Here is a 19,774-nt window from a genome sequence, read left to right as displayed (position 1 = left end):
CCATTGACTTCCATATTAGAAATAATAAAATACAATATAGCTGCTGGTTCCATCATTCATTAAAATTATTTTTGTTCAACATAAAACGAAACTCAAAAATTATTATAAACACTTAAGGTTGGTAAATGATGACCGGATTTTTATAAATTAACCCTTCCAGTTCACAAGGACAATGACTGTAAGAATATACAGTATTAACTATAAAATACAGTTCTAAAACTTCTCTGAATTTAAAAGTAACAAGTACCAGATTAAGCACTACAACAATAAAGGCAAACTATATTATTGTTGTTGGTTTTTCTGGCTAACGGTTGAACACCCACAAACAGCCAATCAGAATCCAACCTGCTCAGGCATTTAAAGCAGCAGAAGTCAAAAACTGCCGAGCACTTCAAATTATTATGTTACTGTCCCCTGGAATGTGCACTAATAAAGTTACAATATCTTTGTAGTTCTAGAAATAGTTTACATTTTTGTTGTGAACATGCCTTTAATAATCCCCAATAAGGCAGCCTGAATGAGAAAATACAGTACACTGAAAAATGGAGGGTTTCACAGAATTAATTAATGTTTTCCAAAAACAAATATATTAGGTTAATGTAACTAATTTAAGTAGATTGAACATTAAACAATTAAGTTTCCGAAATAAATCTCCAGAATTGTGTAGTTTCAGCTTATTTTAAACAAGTAGTTTAAACAAAAATCAGCAAAAATCTTTTTTTTTTCTTTTTTTTTTTGAGAGTCTCGGTTTTGATTAGACTGCTGATATGTAAGGAAATAGGTATATTCAGCTGGTTGTAAAGCCCGTCAGCCTTATTAACTGTTGTATAAGACTTTAAATCAGTGGTCACCAAACGTATTTCTGGAGGTCCGGTGTTCTGCAGATTTTACCTCTAACCCTAATCAACACACCTGAACAAGCTAATCAAGGTCTTCTAGGTATCCTTGGAACACCCAGGCAGGTGTGTTGAGGTAAGTTGGAGCTGAATCCTGCAGGGACACTAACCCTCCAGGACCAAGATTGGTGACCTCTGCTTTAAATGCTGTGAGAACAACCCGCTAGATTTACATTGTCCCACTTATTACATGGCTGTTTGCCACAAAAGTAAACAATTAGACACAAAACATTTACTCAAGCAGTAATATATCACTAACTCTCTAACTGAAGTCCCTGTGAAATCAAAATAATGTTTTTTTTTAGGAGTTAGCATTAGTATGGTAGTCTTAAAGATATCCAGTGTGTTCTAAAGCAGTGGCAAAACCTTGACTCCAACCACTCCCCTGGCAGAGATGTGATAAAATCGAAATACTATTGGCTGCTTTTTAAAGGAGGAGGGGCTACTATTTGCACCACCCTCTCTTAATATTTAATTTCAAATTACTTCACACAAAATTCACATTTAAAAGCACTTTAAGTGAATCTTTAAAATAAAATTAAAATAAAGAATTATTATTATTTAAAAGTTATTTATATTATATTATAATATAATATTAAATATTATTATTAAAAGAAAATAAAAATGGCTAAATGCATCCTACCCAACCCTATATATTATTAAGTCACAAAATGGCAGCAAAAATTCTAAATTAAAAAAATTCAAAAACAAAGGCCAGATGCAGTTAAGCATAAATTTATTTTTGAAGACCGTCAAGATGACACCTGTGTTGTTATTAGTTTCATTGTTTGTTATCTAGGAATAACATACCTTGGAATGTAGCGACTGGCTAATCAAAATCAAGCATTCCAGACAGCAGAGTACTAAATGACTACAACTGCCTGATTTTTCAAACAGTTCAACCTGTTAACATTCAACACTCTTCTTTCACATTCACATTTCAAAAATCATCCTGATCATAACAATCTTTTGTAAAAGTTTTCTAAATTGAGTCTCCTCTTGTTCTTTGTGCTTCTTCTCATGGTGTGTTTTTCTCTCTCTATCCCTTGTTCAAACCAGGCCAGAACACAAAGTGACCAGTGAGGCAAACTAATCTGCAACTTCCCCGGGTGCCTGTGACTATCATCTCTCTCTTTCTCTTTCTCTTTCTCTTTCTCTCTCCCTCTTTCTCTCTCTCTCTCTCTCTCTCTCTCTCTCTCTCTGTCTGCATTCCTCTCACAAGTATGGTTCAAGAATGATAAATTATTTTCTGACAAAGTTCAAAACCCAAAATGCTGACAGTAACTGAAGTGCGACGCAAAGAAACCTCGGATGATAGATTACAGAAGCCCATCAGTCGTTGAAGCGTATTGTTGAGGTACTTCAGTTATGAACATTCATCCTTCCCTAAAAACACAATCTCTCCCTCGTTTTCTCTCCTCACACACACACACACCCCAAACACAAAACCTTTTGCCCGCTAAATTACTTGGGGACAATAGATGGGCAAGGTCACCGTGGTAACCGGGTAGGAGGGGGGGTAGGAGAGCAGGAGCAGCTGTTCCATCAAATTAATTCAGATTCAAGTAATCTCCCCCACCTTCCCCTGCAAACAAAACTCAACCCTCCAACTCTCCAACTCCAGCTCAACTCTTTCTCTCAGAGCCCTTCTTCTGCTCTCTTTTATGCTTCCCCAAAGTACTGGCTCAAATTTCACTCAGCACACCTCTGTAAAACCTTTTAAGTTATTTGAAGTTATAATGACTCTTTCTGAATCTGATTGTAATTTCTGATCTGATGAGTCATGTTTGATTTTCATTGTACTATACAGTATATACACAGCACACACACACGCACACGCACACGCACACACACACACACACATACACACACACACACACACACACACATATATATATATATATATATATATATATATATATATATATATATATATATATATATATATATATATATATATATATAGTTGAAGTCAGAATTATTAGCCCCCCTGAATTATTAGCTCTCCTGTTTATTTTTTTCCCCAATTTATTTTTAACGGAGAGAAGATTTTCTCAACAAATTTCTCAACATGATAGTTTTATAAATCATTTCTAATGACTGATTTATTTGATCTTTGTCATGATGACAGTAAATAATATTTTACTAGATATTTTTCAAGACACTTCTATACAGCTTACAGTGACATTTAAAGGCTTTACTAGGTTAATTAGGTTAACTAGGCAGGTTATGGTAATTAGGCCAGTTATTGTATAATGATGGCTTGTTCTGTAGACTATCAAAAAAAATATATATAGCTTAAAAGGGGCTAATAATTTTTACCTTAAAATGTTTTTAAAAAATTAAAAAAAGCTTTTGTTCTAGCTGAAGTAAAACAAATAAGACTTTTTCCATAAGAAAAAAATATTAACATACTGCGAAAATTTCCTTGCTCTGTTAAACATCAATAGGGAAATATTAAAAAAATAATAATTAAAGGGGGGGCTAATAATTCTGACTTCAACTGTATGTATACACAGGGTTTCTGCAGGTTTCAAATTTAAGACTTTTTAAGCTCCTTTTAAGACCATCATGAATGAAATTTAGACTTATACAGGGCCAAAGAAGATTTTTTTACTTCTGTAAATAATTTCTGTTTTGATGGAAGATCGTTTAAAGGGATGTGTAGCTTTAGTTTTCTTTAGGTTTATTTTTCTCCCTGATTAGGGAATTTAGTTTGGAGAATTTGCTTTAAAAATGTCTAACAGCTGTTGTGAATTGTATCTCTTTGCATTAAAAAACGTTAATATATTCTGTATATAAAAATGAAGTTTTGAGATGGATTAGATGATTGGGTGTTGGCCAGATTGGGTGGCTATACTTAGACATAGGGAAATTAAGACCTGTTTAAAATGATTAAAGAACTTCAACACTATATTTCAGTGAGTTTAATATTTGCCTAAATTAAATTATTATTACTATTTTTTATTTAAGACATTTTAAAACTTTTTTAAGACCCAGCAGACCCCTTTTTAAGACCCCTGTATCATTCATTCATTCATTCATTTTCTTTTCGACTTAGTCCCTTTATTAATCTGGGGTTGCCACAGTGGAATGAACTGCCAACTTATCTAGCATATGTTTTTACGCAACGGATGCCCTTCCAGCTGCAACCCATCTCTGGGAAACATCCATAAACACTCATACACTATGGACAATTTATCCTACCCAATTCACCTGTACCACATGTCTTTGGACTGTGTGGGAAACCGGAGCCCCCCCATCCGAACGCAGGGAGAACATTCAAACTCCACACAAAAACGCCAGCTAACCCAGCCGAGGCTAGAACCAGTGACCTTTTTGCTGTGAGGCGAGAACACTACCTGTCGCCCGACCCCTGTATATAGAAGTATAAATTATAATTTTAAGTTTTTGGACAGTTTTGATGAAAGGTTTTGATGCACTTTAAATGTTAACTACTGTAAAATATATTAAGGTTATACAAGCACGTAAATGTTAATTCTAACTATTTGTCTCTCAATTTTATAGTTATATTTTATATTCTCTCTTTTTTTTAGAAAACTATTGTTTATTTCTTGTAATTAAAAGATTATAGGCTTTCTTACAATTCTAATTGTATTTCTTAAAGTTGTTGTATCTTTCAATTAAATTCTTTTTTCCCTCAGAATCATGAGAAATAAACTTGTTTCTTACTTTTTATTTTAAATTGAAATTTGTGATGAAAAAAATGCAGTAGCCTTTTTTTCCAGCTTATGGAATATATGAAAGTATATGAAATATATATGAAAGTTAATGCATATTTTTTTTCTTTTTTTTTTTTTTAAAGAAATGAATACTTTAATTCAGGAAGGAAGGCTAAAATTCTATTTTGATCTTTTTTGACCAATTATAAATTGATCAAAAGTGAGAGTAAATACATGTATTTGAAATGTTTGCAATTTAAAAACAATTATTCTGTTCTTTTGAACCTTCTATGTAACCATAATTTTTAAATATAATTAATCGAGAACATCAATAAATGTTTCTTAATCATCAAATCTGCATTTCAAAATTATTTTAAAAGATCAAAGTGACATCAAAAACTGGAGTAAAGATGAGGAAACTTTATCTATGCCAAATAAAACAACATTTTTAAGTGTTAAAAAACTATGAATGCGTAATCATATTTAACAAAACTGCAGTTTTTACTGCATTTTTGATCAAATAAAAGCACAAATATTCCTAACCTTTTAATAATAATTTATATTTTACAATTAGGGCTGCACAATATATCGCTTCAGCATCAATATTGCAATGTGTGAATCTGCAATAGTAACATCGCAGAATCAGCTATGTCAAATTGGGATTTTAGTTGATCAGCATCACACTTCAGAAAATGTCATTTGAGAGGTCTCACAAGTTTAACCCTAAAATAGAGTAAAATATTTTTATTTTGGTTTGTTTTTTCAAACTTGTGACTTGTGTATGATTTAAGAAAACTTAAATCAAAAGGTTATAAATGTATATAAACCAAAATTAATTGTTTTTAATTATTTTAACAATGAAGACACTATATACACTATACACAGGGTTTCTGCAGCTTTCAGCAAGTTAAATTAAAGACTTAAAGGGCACTTATGGTGAAAAATACTTTTCAAGCTGTTTGGACAGACATATGTGATATAGTTTATAGGCGGTCATATTAAGTTGATAAACACACCGAATCCTTTTTAAAAAAAAAATCAACAACATAAAAACGGTAGACCAATTGGAGCAGTTTTCAGACAGACCGCATCGTGATGTAGGAGTGGGGTTCCCCCATCCACCTAATTAATTGACAGCTGCATAACATGTACTGGTAGTCACTGTATAATCATATCAACAAGAGAGGATGTGCGCAAAGCTACCGGAAATAAAAGGTCTGTTCAGTTTGCTAGGATCAAAAAAACTCAAGTGAGTTTTACAAGTTGAAATTTTTTTAAAACAGTGCATGTGTGTAATCAATTACAGCGATTACTTCAGATTGAAGTATTCTTCAGATTTACTTCAGATTGACTTCAACAGCACAGCCGCGTGTCAGAACAATTATAAAAGTAGAGGCTTTAATCCTGGTTTGTGGACGTCAAATCAGGTTTTTTTTGTACACTAACATAACAGATATCCATACAGCAGTGGAGATTCACCTGTATCCTGTCACATTTGCGCGCAAAAAGAGTGCAAAGCTAAATGTGCGCTGTCTGTATGTATGTGCATATCGGATTCGTGCTGAGTATGTGTGTGTGTTTGTGTGTGTGTGTATGTGCGCGTGAACTTTTTAATGACATTGTGTGTTAATAATCGTTGTAACTTAACACTGCAAATGCATCAAATTCTCATTGGTAAAGTTCTTACTGTAGTATTTCTCACAATGCGTGAGATCTGCTTCCTTTATGTCTGTTTGTTTTCTGACACAGCCGAGGTATGAGATTAATGCATGCAGAAAGCCACGTAGAAACAGTGGGCAGGGAGGACTAGCCTTAAAGGTGCAGTACAGCAAAACCGTCACCCAGTGCAAAAATGTATAAAACACAATCTTATGAAAGGTATAATAAAAAATCTGATGGGTGTTTTAAGCTGAAACTTTACAGACATTCTGGAGACAAAAAAGATTCACAATAAATCTGCAAAAAGGGTAACCTAGGTGCCCTTTAAGACATTTTTAAGACCATTATAAATGAAATTCTAGACTCATACAGGGCTAAACACTAAGGAGTTATTCGAATAGCCCAGTTGAAAATTATTTTTATAATTTGGTATATTTATTTAATACAATGATAAAAGTTAATTAATAATTTAAATTTTTTTATATTTTATTTAATTCTTAGCAAAATAGTTTAAATATTTTCAAAACAAGTAAGCTCTAGTTGTATACATAAACTTTTTGTCAACATAACCTTTCTTAAAAATAGAAAAAAAACATTGAAAAAGGTTTTAAAGATTTTAAAAACTGTAATAAACTAAATGTATGCACAACAGTTCAACTGTCCAAACCAGCTTCCTCAGCAGTAAATACATAATGTTTATACAATTGTTATTGTAAAGAAAATAATTAAACCATTATGGTTAATAGAGTTGAAAAGTACATTCTTAATTAAAAAAAGCTAAGGTTGTTATTTATTTATTGGATGAGTATTGCCCATACTGGGTACTAGCTATACATAAACAAAAGGCAAATTAAGACCTGTTTAAAAAAGATTTAAGACCTACAACACAATATTACAGTAATTTAAAGATTTTTTAAGGCCTAAAATGTAGTTTTTGAGATTTAAGACATTTTAAAACTTTTTAAGACCCTGCAGATACTCTTTATACAGTGTTATTTTAAATATATTTTATAAAATTTCTGTATCTCAGTGCTGTTAGATTCCACAGAAAGCCATCCAACTCATTTGTATCTGTTCAATTGTATTTTATTGTATGCAGATACTCCTCAATTTTTGGCCAATATCATGCAGCCCAATTTAAAACAATGTGTTAATTTAAAAATTAAAATTTAATTCTGCTGAAATTATACTGTGAAATTAATCAGAACTATTTTAACATCATTTTATTTTGCCGAAGCCATTTTGCATTGTATTTCCTCATATTCCTTTTTTCCAGCCTTACTAACATCACTTCCTCATAGTAAAATCACTGTAACAAGCTGCCTCTGAACTCTTATCGCTTTCCTCCATCACCACACTATCCCATAATACCTTCAATTGTCTTACACAAAGAGGACTTACCTTTCCAAACTGGTCAAAGTACTGCTTCACATCTTCAATAGTCGTGTTCACTGACAGACCTCCAACAAAGATCTTCTTTGTCCGAGTGACCAACTGCAAAACAAAAGAGTCTAAAACTAAAATCTCTCCCTCCAAAAAAAAACAAAACAACAACAATAAACCTAATATGATCTTTCATCCTGCTGACCACTATGTTGACCAGTCAAACGGAAACATACATACCTTAGGCTGGGCTCGCCGAGGGAAGGCAACTTTTGGGTCGATCTAGAAAAGAGTTTGAGAGGAGAAGGTCCAAGTTTAGAAATTCTGGAGAAAGAAGAACACTGACAGCAGCACAGAGCCGACTGGGACTGTAAATGAGAGCATCAGTCAGAAGCTCTGCTGCTTTCTCTTTACTTTTTTTTTTTAACTGTACTGTCGGAGAAGAGTGATCATGGTACATTCATACATGCAGAGTTTAGGGAAGAACAAGACTAATGACAGAAGTGAAACGAGATGCAGATTCATCTGATGAGAGAACAACAGTGACAGAGAAAAGCTATGAAGATGAGAATGACGTTCGGTTTACACTGACAGTGATTTTATTGCTGGATGACATCAGGTTGATGTGTTGTTGTTGTTGATAGTAATATAATTAGTGACCTGTGTGGTTGGCTGTAGCATCTCAAATAAAATGCAAGTAAAAATAATATATATATATATATATATATATGTATATATATATATATATATATATATATATATATATATATATATATATATATATATATATATATATATATATATATATATATATATATTTATTTATTTATATATATATATACTGCAGATATTTTTAATGGGCATTATGCAACGACGCATCTGAGGTCTTTGAAAATGAAAATGACTTTATTTCTGAGGTTTTTTCAAGAGTAATGACAGTGAAATATGATCAGAATCCAATTAGTTAAATAGCATTCATTCAGTTGTTTAAGCATGAAAGAAGTTGAAAGATGTTTAAATGTAGGGATGGGAAAATACTGGACCAAAAACCAGTATTTGTCTAAAAAGGCACGTAATTGTGTTGATACTGGAGTACCAGTAATCTTTAGGACAAATGCTACTGTCAATGATAGCCGAGCTGGTTTGTTTCCATATAGTTTGGTGTGAATGGCGAACTAGAAGCTGCTGCTTATCATTTTATGTCCCTCAAAGATGTCATCATGCGACTGATGAATTAGAATTGTTTTTTTTTTGCTGTAATTATGAGCTTATCCAGGGTGGGATGTCGGGAAATGAACATGCAGTAGTGTAATAGTGAACATTAGTAATATAATAAAACTCACAAAACATGCCATTCAACTGTAAATACACATACCACTGTGTTTAGTTATATTTGTCTCCATATTTTACGCCTCCACTTCTGTTTGCTAACAGTAATGAAATTGCTTATATCTTAAAAAAATCTTTTTGCATCGAATGATAGACAATAGTAATGTAACTGTATTGATACGAGCCACTATTGATAAGTGATATCAGAATTATTATTGATATCAATAAAATTTAAACAATACCCATCCTAAATGTAAATTTAGATATTATCAAAGTTAAAACAAGTGTGGCCCATCAAATGTAAACAATAGCATTTATTTACTGTCACTTTATAGAGAAATATATATAAACTCACTGGCCACTTTATTAGGTACACCTGTCCAACTGCTCATTAATGCAAATTTCTAATCAGCCAATCACATGGCAGCAACTCAATACATTTAGACATGATAAAGATGTCAAAATGTATTGACAGTTCAAACCAAGCATCAGAATGGTGGACGAAGGGTGATTTAAGTTAATTTAAACATGGCATGGTTGTTGGTGCCAGACAGGCTGGTCTGAGTATTTTAGAAACTGATCTATGGGGATTTTCATGCACAACCAACTATGGATTACAGAGAATGGTCTGAAAAAGAGAAAATATGCAGTGAGCGGCGGAGAATAGAGGAGGAGAATGGCCAGACTAAGTCAATATGGACCAAAATCTCTGAGGAATATTTCCAGTACCTTGTTGAATCTATGCCACGAAGGATTAAGGCAGTTCTGAAGGCAAAAGAGGGTTTAACCCCGTACTAGTAATGTGTACCTAATAAAGTGGCCGGTGAGTCTACATCACTTTTAATAAATGAAAAAATAAACAAGATATAGTACTTTTATCATCTACAACATTCATCACTGTCATCCAGCAAACTCCATCTGGCATGATCTCTGTCAGTGTGAACAACCATTAAATAAAAAAATAAGTAAATATTCAAATGAAATGAAAAGTTTACAGATTTCTATGAGAGGCAAGTGGACATGAAGGAGTTTGACTGGACAGATGAGGCTGTCGTGGCCATCTGTGACTGCAAACATCACCGGACAACAGGAAAAAAAAGAAAAAAAAAACATCACAACCAAAATAAAAGTAGAAAAACATCCTTAACCCACACACTCTTCTGACAGCCAAACAAAACTATTTTGTTTGTTTGTGTTTGTTTGTTTTTGCATGTCTTTCTTACTTCCGACTTATCTAAATGAAAAAATGACAAGTAAATCATCAAAAACAGTATGTCAAGCACTCTTAAAAATACTCTATATTTGAATTGAAAACAATGAAGTCGCTAAAAGCTTGCAGATGTGTAAATGAAGCAACAACACCTTCAGAAGTGCAGAAAACTTGATGTTGATTCGGCGCCAGTTTCAACAGTAGACAAAACTAGATTACAGAAACTCAAGATACTATATATTAGTCTATAGTCTAGTCCATCTATTGACCAAATGCTAGTCTACGTCATGCTGTACTGAGGTTAAACTCTAGAAGACAGTGAAGGCAGTACAGCACTAGCAGCGATAATGATTAGTCTCTTTCAAATAGAGCTACGCTAAAGAGCTAGCATTTTTGAGGTAAACGACAGCAGTTGTCCAGCGTCGTTTCCTTACACGAGACTACGAGAGTTTCTTTTGTGAAACTATAGAGAGTAAAAATGAAGAGGCTAGGCTAATCTGAACAGAGATCTGATGCAGAAACTACGGTTTTATGGCTAGTTTTTCTAGACTACTCTGATAGTCACCTCCGGTCCACAACATTGCTGAGGCTGCACCACTCCTGCGCACAATCAAAAACAAACAGACACACACACACAAACAAACAAAATCAACATACAGCCAGCGACGCACATGAGAGGAAAGCAACTGAGAATAAAATGTATGGTCACGTGAGACACATTCTTGTCATTAAATTTGTTTTTTAATCCCTTCGGACTCCCATGTCAGTCAGCCCATGTTTTTTGTGGTTTTTGAGCATTTAATTTAAAGCCTGCAGTCCATGAGAGTGGAATATTGTCATCCAATCAAATGGTGGTAAGGCTCAGCATGTTGTCGTTTGAATAAGATCCTCTACACTGAAAAGCACCATATACCACATTTCCAATGTTTTTATTCAGATTTATTGATATGTTTGCCAATATTTCATAGATTGTATGTAAAAAATAGGGATTGCACTTACTTTTTAAAAATTAAAATCTTTTGTAACATTGCAAGCTTTAGATTAGGTTTTTTTCAAATATGTCTGACCATTAGGATGTTCAATGTGTTCAAGATCTGTTACTGAAAGTAAATCTCCAGCAATGCTGATTGAACTTTTTTATTTAAAAAAAAAAATTATATCGATGTACTAATTCATTGCTGAAACAATTTCAAATGCAGAATAGGGACGCTCTGATCGATCGGCCGAGGATTGTTATCAGCCGATAATCACATTTAATGACTCAATCGTTCTCGCATATCACATGAACCGATGGTAAGTGGTTTACAAGCAGAGGAAGGTGCATTTTAAATGTTAGTGCTTTGTGTGTTTGACCACCACATGGCATTTGCTAAATTCAGATTAGTGGTCAACCACACTTTAATTCTAGAATATTTGCTTGTATATGCATTTTATCAAGTAAGTGTTCAATGAAATGACTGATTTTTTATTTATTTTTTTGCCTATTTATTATTCAGAAATGCATCAAATTGCTATTCATGTGACAGTCTGAGTAGGTTTCTTACATACAGACTATAGATATAGAACAATTACAGACATTGTCTAAATTCAGATTTATTGTTGATAAATAAGGCTGCGTCTGAAATTGCATACTTCCATACTATACAGTATGCTTAAAAAACCAGTCCGCAAGCTGAGTAGTATAAATTCGAAAAACAGTATGCGAGAAGTACCTGGATGACTTACTACTTCTAGCAAGATTCTGAAGTGTGCAGTCGATGCACGCTGCACTTTCCCATAATGCACTACGAGATAATTTATGAATGGGAGTGAAGAGACGCAACTCATGCAGTTAGGTCATGTGACCATGACAAAATGGCGGATGTAGTACGTATGTGATCCATTCATACTGCTCACATTCATATTGTATAGAACGCACTTTTATAACAACCAAGTAGTACATTTAAATTTAAATGCAGCACCTACTAGTAGGCAGTTTCGGAAACAGCCTAAGAGTTTTTAATTCTTGAACTACCTTGAACACCTTTTTAGTCTGTAAAAATCCTCTTACATCATTTGATGTATTTAATTAAAATAAATGGTTCAATACTGATGCATTTGAACAAATCTGCTTGTGTAAAAAACTAACTTTCTTATTTGAAAAACTAAATGTTGTACGAGCAAAAATCATAGCAAAAATAATCAGGAAAGTAATTTAGCGTCCTAAAATAAAGGATTTTTTTATAAAATAAGCAAAATGTGATGTAATGCTGCTGACCAAAACCTTGGAATTTATGAAATAATAATGTATCACTTTATACAGTTGAAGTCAGAATTATTAGCGCCCCTTTGAATTTTTTTTCTTTTTTAAATATTTCCTAAATTATGGTAAGCAAAGCAAGGAAATTTTTACAGTATGTCTGATATTTTTATTTTTTTTTGGAGAAAGTCTTTTTTGTTTCATTTCAGCTAAAATAAAAGCAGTTTTTAGTCTTTTAAAAAATTTTTAAGGTCAATTTTATTAGCCCCTTTAAGCTATATTTATTTTTCGATTTATTGTCTGCAGAACAAACCATCGTTATACAATAACTTGCCTAATTACCCTTACCGGTCTAGTTAACCTATTTAATCTAGATAAGCTTTAAAATGTCACTTTAAGCTGTATAGAAGTGTCTTGAAAAAAAAAATCTAGTAAAATATTATTTACTGTCATCATGGCAAAGATAAAATAAATCAGTTATTAAAAATTAGTTATTACAACTATTATGTTTAGAAATGTGTTGAAAAAATCTTCTCTGTAAAACAGAAATTGGGAAAAAAATAAACAGGAGAGCTAATAATTTAAGGGGGCTAATAATTCTGACTTTAACTGTATGTGTGAAAAATAATTAATTTAAATATTAGGATACACTAATATTCTTATCTGTACTAAAGATGCAAAGTAAATATTTTATTAAATCGATTTTATGCCATTTTTGAGTTTATATAATATTTTTTTTTACAATTTAAACTTTTCCTAAAATGTATAGTTTTTCAAAACCATATGTAATGCATGAAAACCAAATTCCTAAGTACCTGACAACAGTATTACGTTTCCACAAAATTTCTTTTGCTAATCTTCAGCATTTTTTTTTTTTTTTGAGTATGCCTACTGGATTTACTACACTTTAAAGTGTACAAACTACAATTGCAGTCTTTGTATAAAGATTGTGATTTGTGTGTTTATTTTGAGGGTGTTTTAATATGCTGTCAATACCTCTCTGTAGCTCAAAATGACAAGTTCTTCATTTGGTGGAAATATAAACATCTACAGTACCTATACTCAGTTTTCTTTCTTTAACATATACAAATATTTAGAGATTTCTCAAATACAGTAAGATAAAAAGACAAGTTCTACCGGTATTGATAAAAGCTTGTCAATGACAAACTTGCCATCCCTATCAAAACTATTTTAAGTCAATGGACTTAACTAACCAGGTCAATCCTTTAATGTCAGCTGCTAGAAGCCTGTTAATGGTGTATATCAATCGCAAACACTCAATCACACAACCATAAAGTAAAAACAACTCCATCAGCTTGAGCAGTGTGTCCCAACCCCATCAACTAAAAACTCGATATTTTATGAGTTGTGCCGCACACATTTTTTTCTTTTATTCTTTCTTTCTTTCTCCCCTCCTCCACTGGCCCATCGCAGAGCTCGTTAAGCTAATCTCCAGTTTAAAGTCGGCACAGGCGAGCAGCCATAAGGCACCTTCACAGGGGCACAGTCATAGAGGTAAAGCAGGACAAAGGCCTCCATGTTCCCCTGGCTCTCTCTCAGGGGGGGGGAGGCACTCAAAAACAGCATAAGCGGCCACGCTGTGGAAGACTGGAGCTGAGAGACACTTCTGAATGTGCTCTGGAGTTGTTGTGCTGGGTTTATTTCCCACTCACTTTCCATCAGCTCCCTGTCAGCCTTTAGGTTAGTTTTGAGAATTCTGATACCTTGCGAATTGTGAGAAAATGTCAAAATTGTGGGAGATTTTGTAGTGCTTTTTATTTTATTTATTTATTTATTTATTTATTTATTTAGTAAGTTAGTTAGTTAGTTAGTTATTTTATTTACCATTTATTAATTTTATTTATTTATTTGCCATTTATTTTGCTTGTTTGTGTTGTAGCAAAACAAAAAGGCTAGAATTATAAGTAAAAGTCTGAATTGTAAGATGCCAATTGTAAACTTTTCAATAATAAGAAAAAAGTTTAGAATTGTAAAACGTTGTGACTAGGCATGTGCTGGTACAAGTTTCTGACGGTATGATAACCTTGGATAAAAATACCAAAGTTTCACGGTATTGTGATAACTGTTCTTTTTAAATGTCTAGGTCAGGGGTGCCCAAACTTTTTCTTATGAAGGGCCAAAAACCAAACTTGATTTAGGGTGGTGGGCTGGATGTAAATATACCAAACTGTAAAGTTGTCATGGTAATTTCTTAATTCATTATTATAAATGTATTATATAATTTTAAAACATTTAATAATCCACACTCATACACTACGGACAATTTAGATTACCCAATCCACCTGTACCGCATGTCTTTGGATTGTGGGGGAAACTGGAGCACCCGTAGGAAACCCATGCAAACAAGGGGGGGGGGGGGGGGGACATGCAAACTCCACACAAAAACTGACCCAGCCGAGGCTCAAACCAGTGACCTTCTTGGTGTGAGGCGCCAGCAATACCTACTGCACCACCGCATTGCCCAATATCATAATTTATTATTTTTTTTAAATACTTTAATTGTACTGAGAATGATTCATTTTATAATGAACTGCTTACAATAAAAAAACATAAACAATCTCTTTTAGAACACTAGAAAATTCATCTTGCTTTGATTCGTTTGCTGATATCTTTTGCAATGTCTATCGAGTCACTGTATTTATTTTTTTTATCTAATTGGTTCACAACATTTAATTGACAAATTTAATTTGAGTTTGCTTTTTCTAGCTCAAAAGTTAAACAAACAAAAGGTTGTGTTAAATTAAAAATGACAATCTGTTAGAGGTATTCTCTCCAAAATTCCCAAAATTGTTCTCTCTCTCTCTCTCTCTCTCTCTTTTCTCAGATGGGATGGAGGGCCAAATCAAAGGTTACCATGGGCCAACTTTGACCCATGTGCCCTAGTTTGAGCATCTATGGGCTAGGTCAAATAAAACAAAAAGAAACATTTTCCCCATTGAACACAATATATTTTATTTTAAGAAACATTTATAATACTGTGGAGCAGTAAGCATGTCAGGCTAAATAGTTTAAATAAATAATTTTCCTTCTGCTCTCTTAATTAGTTTCAAAAACACAGATTTCTTTACAACACATAAAAAATACAATAAAAAGCCCTTATATATACCTCGAGAATGATAACAGAAAATTTTTGCGGTATAAAATCTTGATTTTCCAAACTGCGGCAAATCTTAAAACCGGTTATCGTCCCATGCCTAGTTGTAACTCACAATTCTGAGGAAAAAAGTCAGAATTATTTACCCGGAAACTCATATAAAAATCAGAAATGTGGTATGCAAATAATTATGAGTTTAAAGTTGCAATCTTTTTTTTTTTATAATTCGGCTTAGTCCCTGATTTATCAGAAGTTGCCAACAGCAGAATGAACCACCAACTACTCTGGCATATGTTTTATATGAAACAAACATTTTTAACATACTCTTTTTCATCATTCCGTGGCAAAACAAAAAAGAATTATGACAAAAAAAAGTAATTGCAAAAAAAAATCTCTGATGTTGTCTCTGAATTTTAACAAAAAGTTGTTAAATTAATTAATTTATTTTAATTTTTTTAAGTTAAATATAACCTTGCAACTGCACTGGGCACCATAAACTAAAAACAAATTGTGACAAAGTGTCAGAATAAAAACCTTATTTACATTTATTTGGTGGCAAAACCAAAAACTAAAGGTCATCATTGTGAGATTTTGATTCTAAATAAACTACTAGGAATTCTAATTAGATTTTATTTTGAATCAAGCAGCAGCAGAAACAAGTGTCACAGAAAAGCTCTGTAAATGGCTCATTATGGGGGGTCATTACAGGCAAATTACCTGAAGTGTTGAGGACTCTGAAGTGCGGAAACATGCAGTTTCGTTGTGGTTTGCCGGGTTTTACCTGTTGCCATAGTGCGAGGCAGATTTTCACTCAAATGAGGAACTAGTTCAAACTTTCAGAAGAGGGAGAGTTTTTTTTTTCTTCTCCTCCTTGAAGCCTCACCCTCCCACCCTACTGACCCCCTGGGGGGTGACTCCACCATTGCCATGGTAACCAACGGGCACCATTGTCCCAGGACCCGCCTGCTTTGCACAGTGACAAAGACTCTCACAAATAGATGCACCGCAACACACCAAAACACCCATCAAAGTTTCCCATTTTTAACTCTCTTACTGATACTTCTAATCAATTTTAATGCTATATCATGAGTTCTAATTACATTTCTGTCACTTAGACTAAACATTAGGGCGAGACATGATAAGCAAAAACACCTGTCCATTTTGAGATTTGTGTAAAGCAAACAAAATAGTTTTATTCAATGAATGCACATATTTCGGATTTTAATTACAATACATATTTAAGGCTATTTTCTTTAAATGATTATTATTCACCTGCACTGAGCTACAAATCTCCACTTACATCACATTCACTGTTTTACTCATATCTATATTCTGAGAGTTTATACAGATGGTTATATTCCTAAATAGTTTGACTGATTATATACAAAATATAAAAAAAGAAATATTGTGAAAATGCAATAATTTTTCCTGGCTCTTTCCAGTATTTTCCAAATTGTTGAAATATTGAAACAAAAATGAAATGTATGCCAGTTATAGAATTTTTCACTTAAAAATTAAAATTGTGTCATTTACTTTTTACATTTACTACATCATTCAAACTTTACTTGTTGCAAACCTTTTTTTCCATTAAACAAAAAAGAAGATATTTTGAAGAATGTTACTATTGACTCCCATAGTATTTGTTTTTTTCCTACTTTAGAAATCAATGATTACAGGTTTTCAGCATTCTTCAAAATATCTTCTTTTGTGTTCAAGAGAAAGAAACTCATAAAGGTTTGGAACCACTTTAAATAACGTCTAATTTGCAGTGTTTAGCAGTTCTATAACAAATCATTTCACTATTAGATCTTTTTTAACCTATTCACCTGTAGTGTCTTGCCTTAAGCAAAAAAAAATCTGAAACACCGTAACCTGTTAGAAAAACAGAGCATTCGATCATTGAGGATTTGAGGACTAGTTTCCACAGGGGACAAATCTGAATTCCGCCTGAGTCGAATGTGTTTGGTGTGCACTCTTGAGACGAGGCACCACAAAGGCTTCCCAGCAACTCCCAGCATACCCTGCTCGGGTCCCCTAGTCACCATAGCAATTGACACAGAATAGGAATGCTTCCCTGACAACCTCATTGAGAAACGGCTGAGATGGGAACTTTCTCTCTCTCTCTCTCTCTCTCTCTCTCTCTCTCTCTCTCTCCAAATCTTGCAGAATTGTTTGATCAAAAACCAAAGTGAAAAGGCATGAAACCTCACATGCATACACAGCATCTGCCACCCCAACGATTAACAATTACCCCATCATGGTATTTCAGTTGATCAGATGCTGCAGAAATATTCAGTAATAATAAAAAAAGATGGTTAATGTATTTAAAAAAGGGTTTGTTCCAACTTCTCTTGGTTTATTTGGACAAAAAAACAAACAATCTATTTAGTCCTGGTTCACATATTAAACATGAAACATAAAATACCAAATAAAAAAATACTTTTATGACATACATGTTTCCCTCCCTAACCTAAACTTAAACACAACAAGTTGTTTGTTGTTTGCTGAGCTGTATGTGCTTTGTTGAGAAATTTTCTCTGCCCCTCATACTGCAAGTGAACATGTCCAATCAACATCTCGGCCATGCCGTAGGCCAGATTAAGGTGAACATTTTATGTTTAAAATGAAATAGTCTATTAAGTCTTCAAGCATTTGGTGCTGTCATGAACATCATTGCATATATAACAAACAGAATATTCTAAAACACATATTCAAAAAACTATTTATGGTTTTTTGCCCAAAATATCATCCATGATTATTATCATGATAAACTACATCACAGCATATTGAAACAAATCTAATTTTGTGACATCATGTCATTTTTATGATTCATTCATTCATTTTCTTTTCGGCTTAGTCCCTTTAATAATTTGGGGTCGCCACAGAGGTATGAACCGCCAACTTATCCAGCACGCTTTTACGCAGCGGATGCCCTTCCAGCTGCAACCCATCTCTGGGAAACATCCACACACACTCATTCACACTCATACACAACGAACAATTTAGCCTACCCAATTCACCTGTACCGCATGTCTTTAGACTGTGGGGGAAACCAGAGCACCCAGGAGAAAATCCATGCGAATGCAGGAAGAACATGCAAGCTGACCCAGCTGAGGTTCGAACCAGCAACTTTCTTGCTGTGAGGCGACAGCAATACCTACTGCACCACTGCGCTGCCTTTTTATGATTCATTGAGTTCTTATTTATTCTATCTTCTGATTTCTATTAAACTGCATTAGAGTTTGTTCGGAAGGGGACTAAAACATATTTTTTTAGACGCCTCTTGTTTGGTTTTTGTTTTAAAATGGCATTTTTGAATGAAAATGCTCCTTGTCCAGACTTATGTTTTTACTGTCTTTCAATAAAAACAATCTCCTTCTGCACTATACAGTCTAAAAGACATGACAGAAGAGCAATTGTGCCATTGCACCTCCTATTAGTAAGTTTGTGTTTCAGTCTATTTATACTGAAAAAGATCACCATAGATTCCAGATTAAATGAGGAATTAATCATTTTCAAACTGCTCAGTTTCTGTGGGTCGAAGATATCAGAGCAGTTTGGATGGCAGGCAGAACTGTAACAATGAGCCTGCATTGTAAAACAAAAACGGATTATCCTAAACAGCACTTAAGTTCTGAATATCAGTGATCACACTTACTCAAGTGGACACAGCAATCGCAACATAGTTTGTTTTAATCAAGTGTGAACACAACTCAATGCTCCTCAACAGTTTAATATGATTAAAACTCACAGTTTTGGAGTCCAGCTCATGTCTGGTCTGGGCCAGGACTTTGTCCACACCAGCTTGGTCAACAAATGTGACAAATCCGAAACCCCTAGACAACAGAGAGATCAAAATTACAACACCTCCACCCATTCTGTGTAAAACTGACAATACAGTCAATAATAAAAGCCTTCGTATGTTTGCGTTCGCTTCCCAGTCAGGTTGGTCGTTCCCTTACCTCGAGCGTTTTGTAACTGGATCTCTCATCACCATACTCTCTTTCACTTCACCAAACTTGCAAAAGTAGTCCTTCAAACCCTCTGCGAAAGCAGGAGAAGATTATTTCATCACAATAAGGGTGAAAAGCTTAAACAGCGTGGAAAACCAAGAGTTTACGTCAATGACATCGAAAGCGAATGAATGACATCATCAGTGGAGATGATCTAAGATGCCTGATGTAAAATACAAGGTGAGGTCATCATCATGTAGATGCTTTTTGATGATTTGAAATCACACCATCCAAGGCTATATTTGAT

The 19,774-nt window shown here is 33.7% G+C and overlaps 1 protein-coding gene across 4 annotated transcripts in view; it reads right to left on the bottom strand.

The window, feature by feature from the left end:
• msi1b (musashi RNA binding protein 1b) overlaps positions 1-19,774 on the bottom strand; it is a 41,064-nt gene that overhangs the window by 20,230 nt on the left and 1,060 nt on the right. For all 4 annotated transcript variants that reach the window (XM_073909388.1, XM_073909389.1, XM_073909390.1 and 1 more), the window contains 4 exon segments: positions 19,477-19,558; positions 19,266-19,350; positions 7,862-7,903; positions 7,640-7,732 (listed from right to left, as the gene is read on the bottom strand). In XM_073909388.1, the coding sequence (XP_073765489.1) occupies positions 7,640-7,732; positions 7,862-7,903; positions 19,266-19,350; positions 19,477-19,558 (302 nt within the window).

Source organism: Danio rerio, chromosome 8 (assembly GCF_049306965.1).
Source record: "Danio rerio strain Tuebingen ecotype United States chromosome 8, GRCz12tu, whole genome shotgun sequence".
In the NCBI taxonomy this organism is placed as follows: domain Eukaryota; kingdom Metazoa; phylum Chordata; class Actinopteri; order Cypriniformes; family Danionidae; genus Danio; species Danio rerio.
The sequence above is the reverse complement of the archived record's forward strand: the minus strand, read 5'-3'. Positions and strand labels throughout refer to the sequence as shown.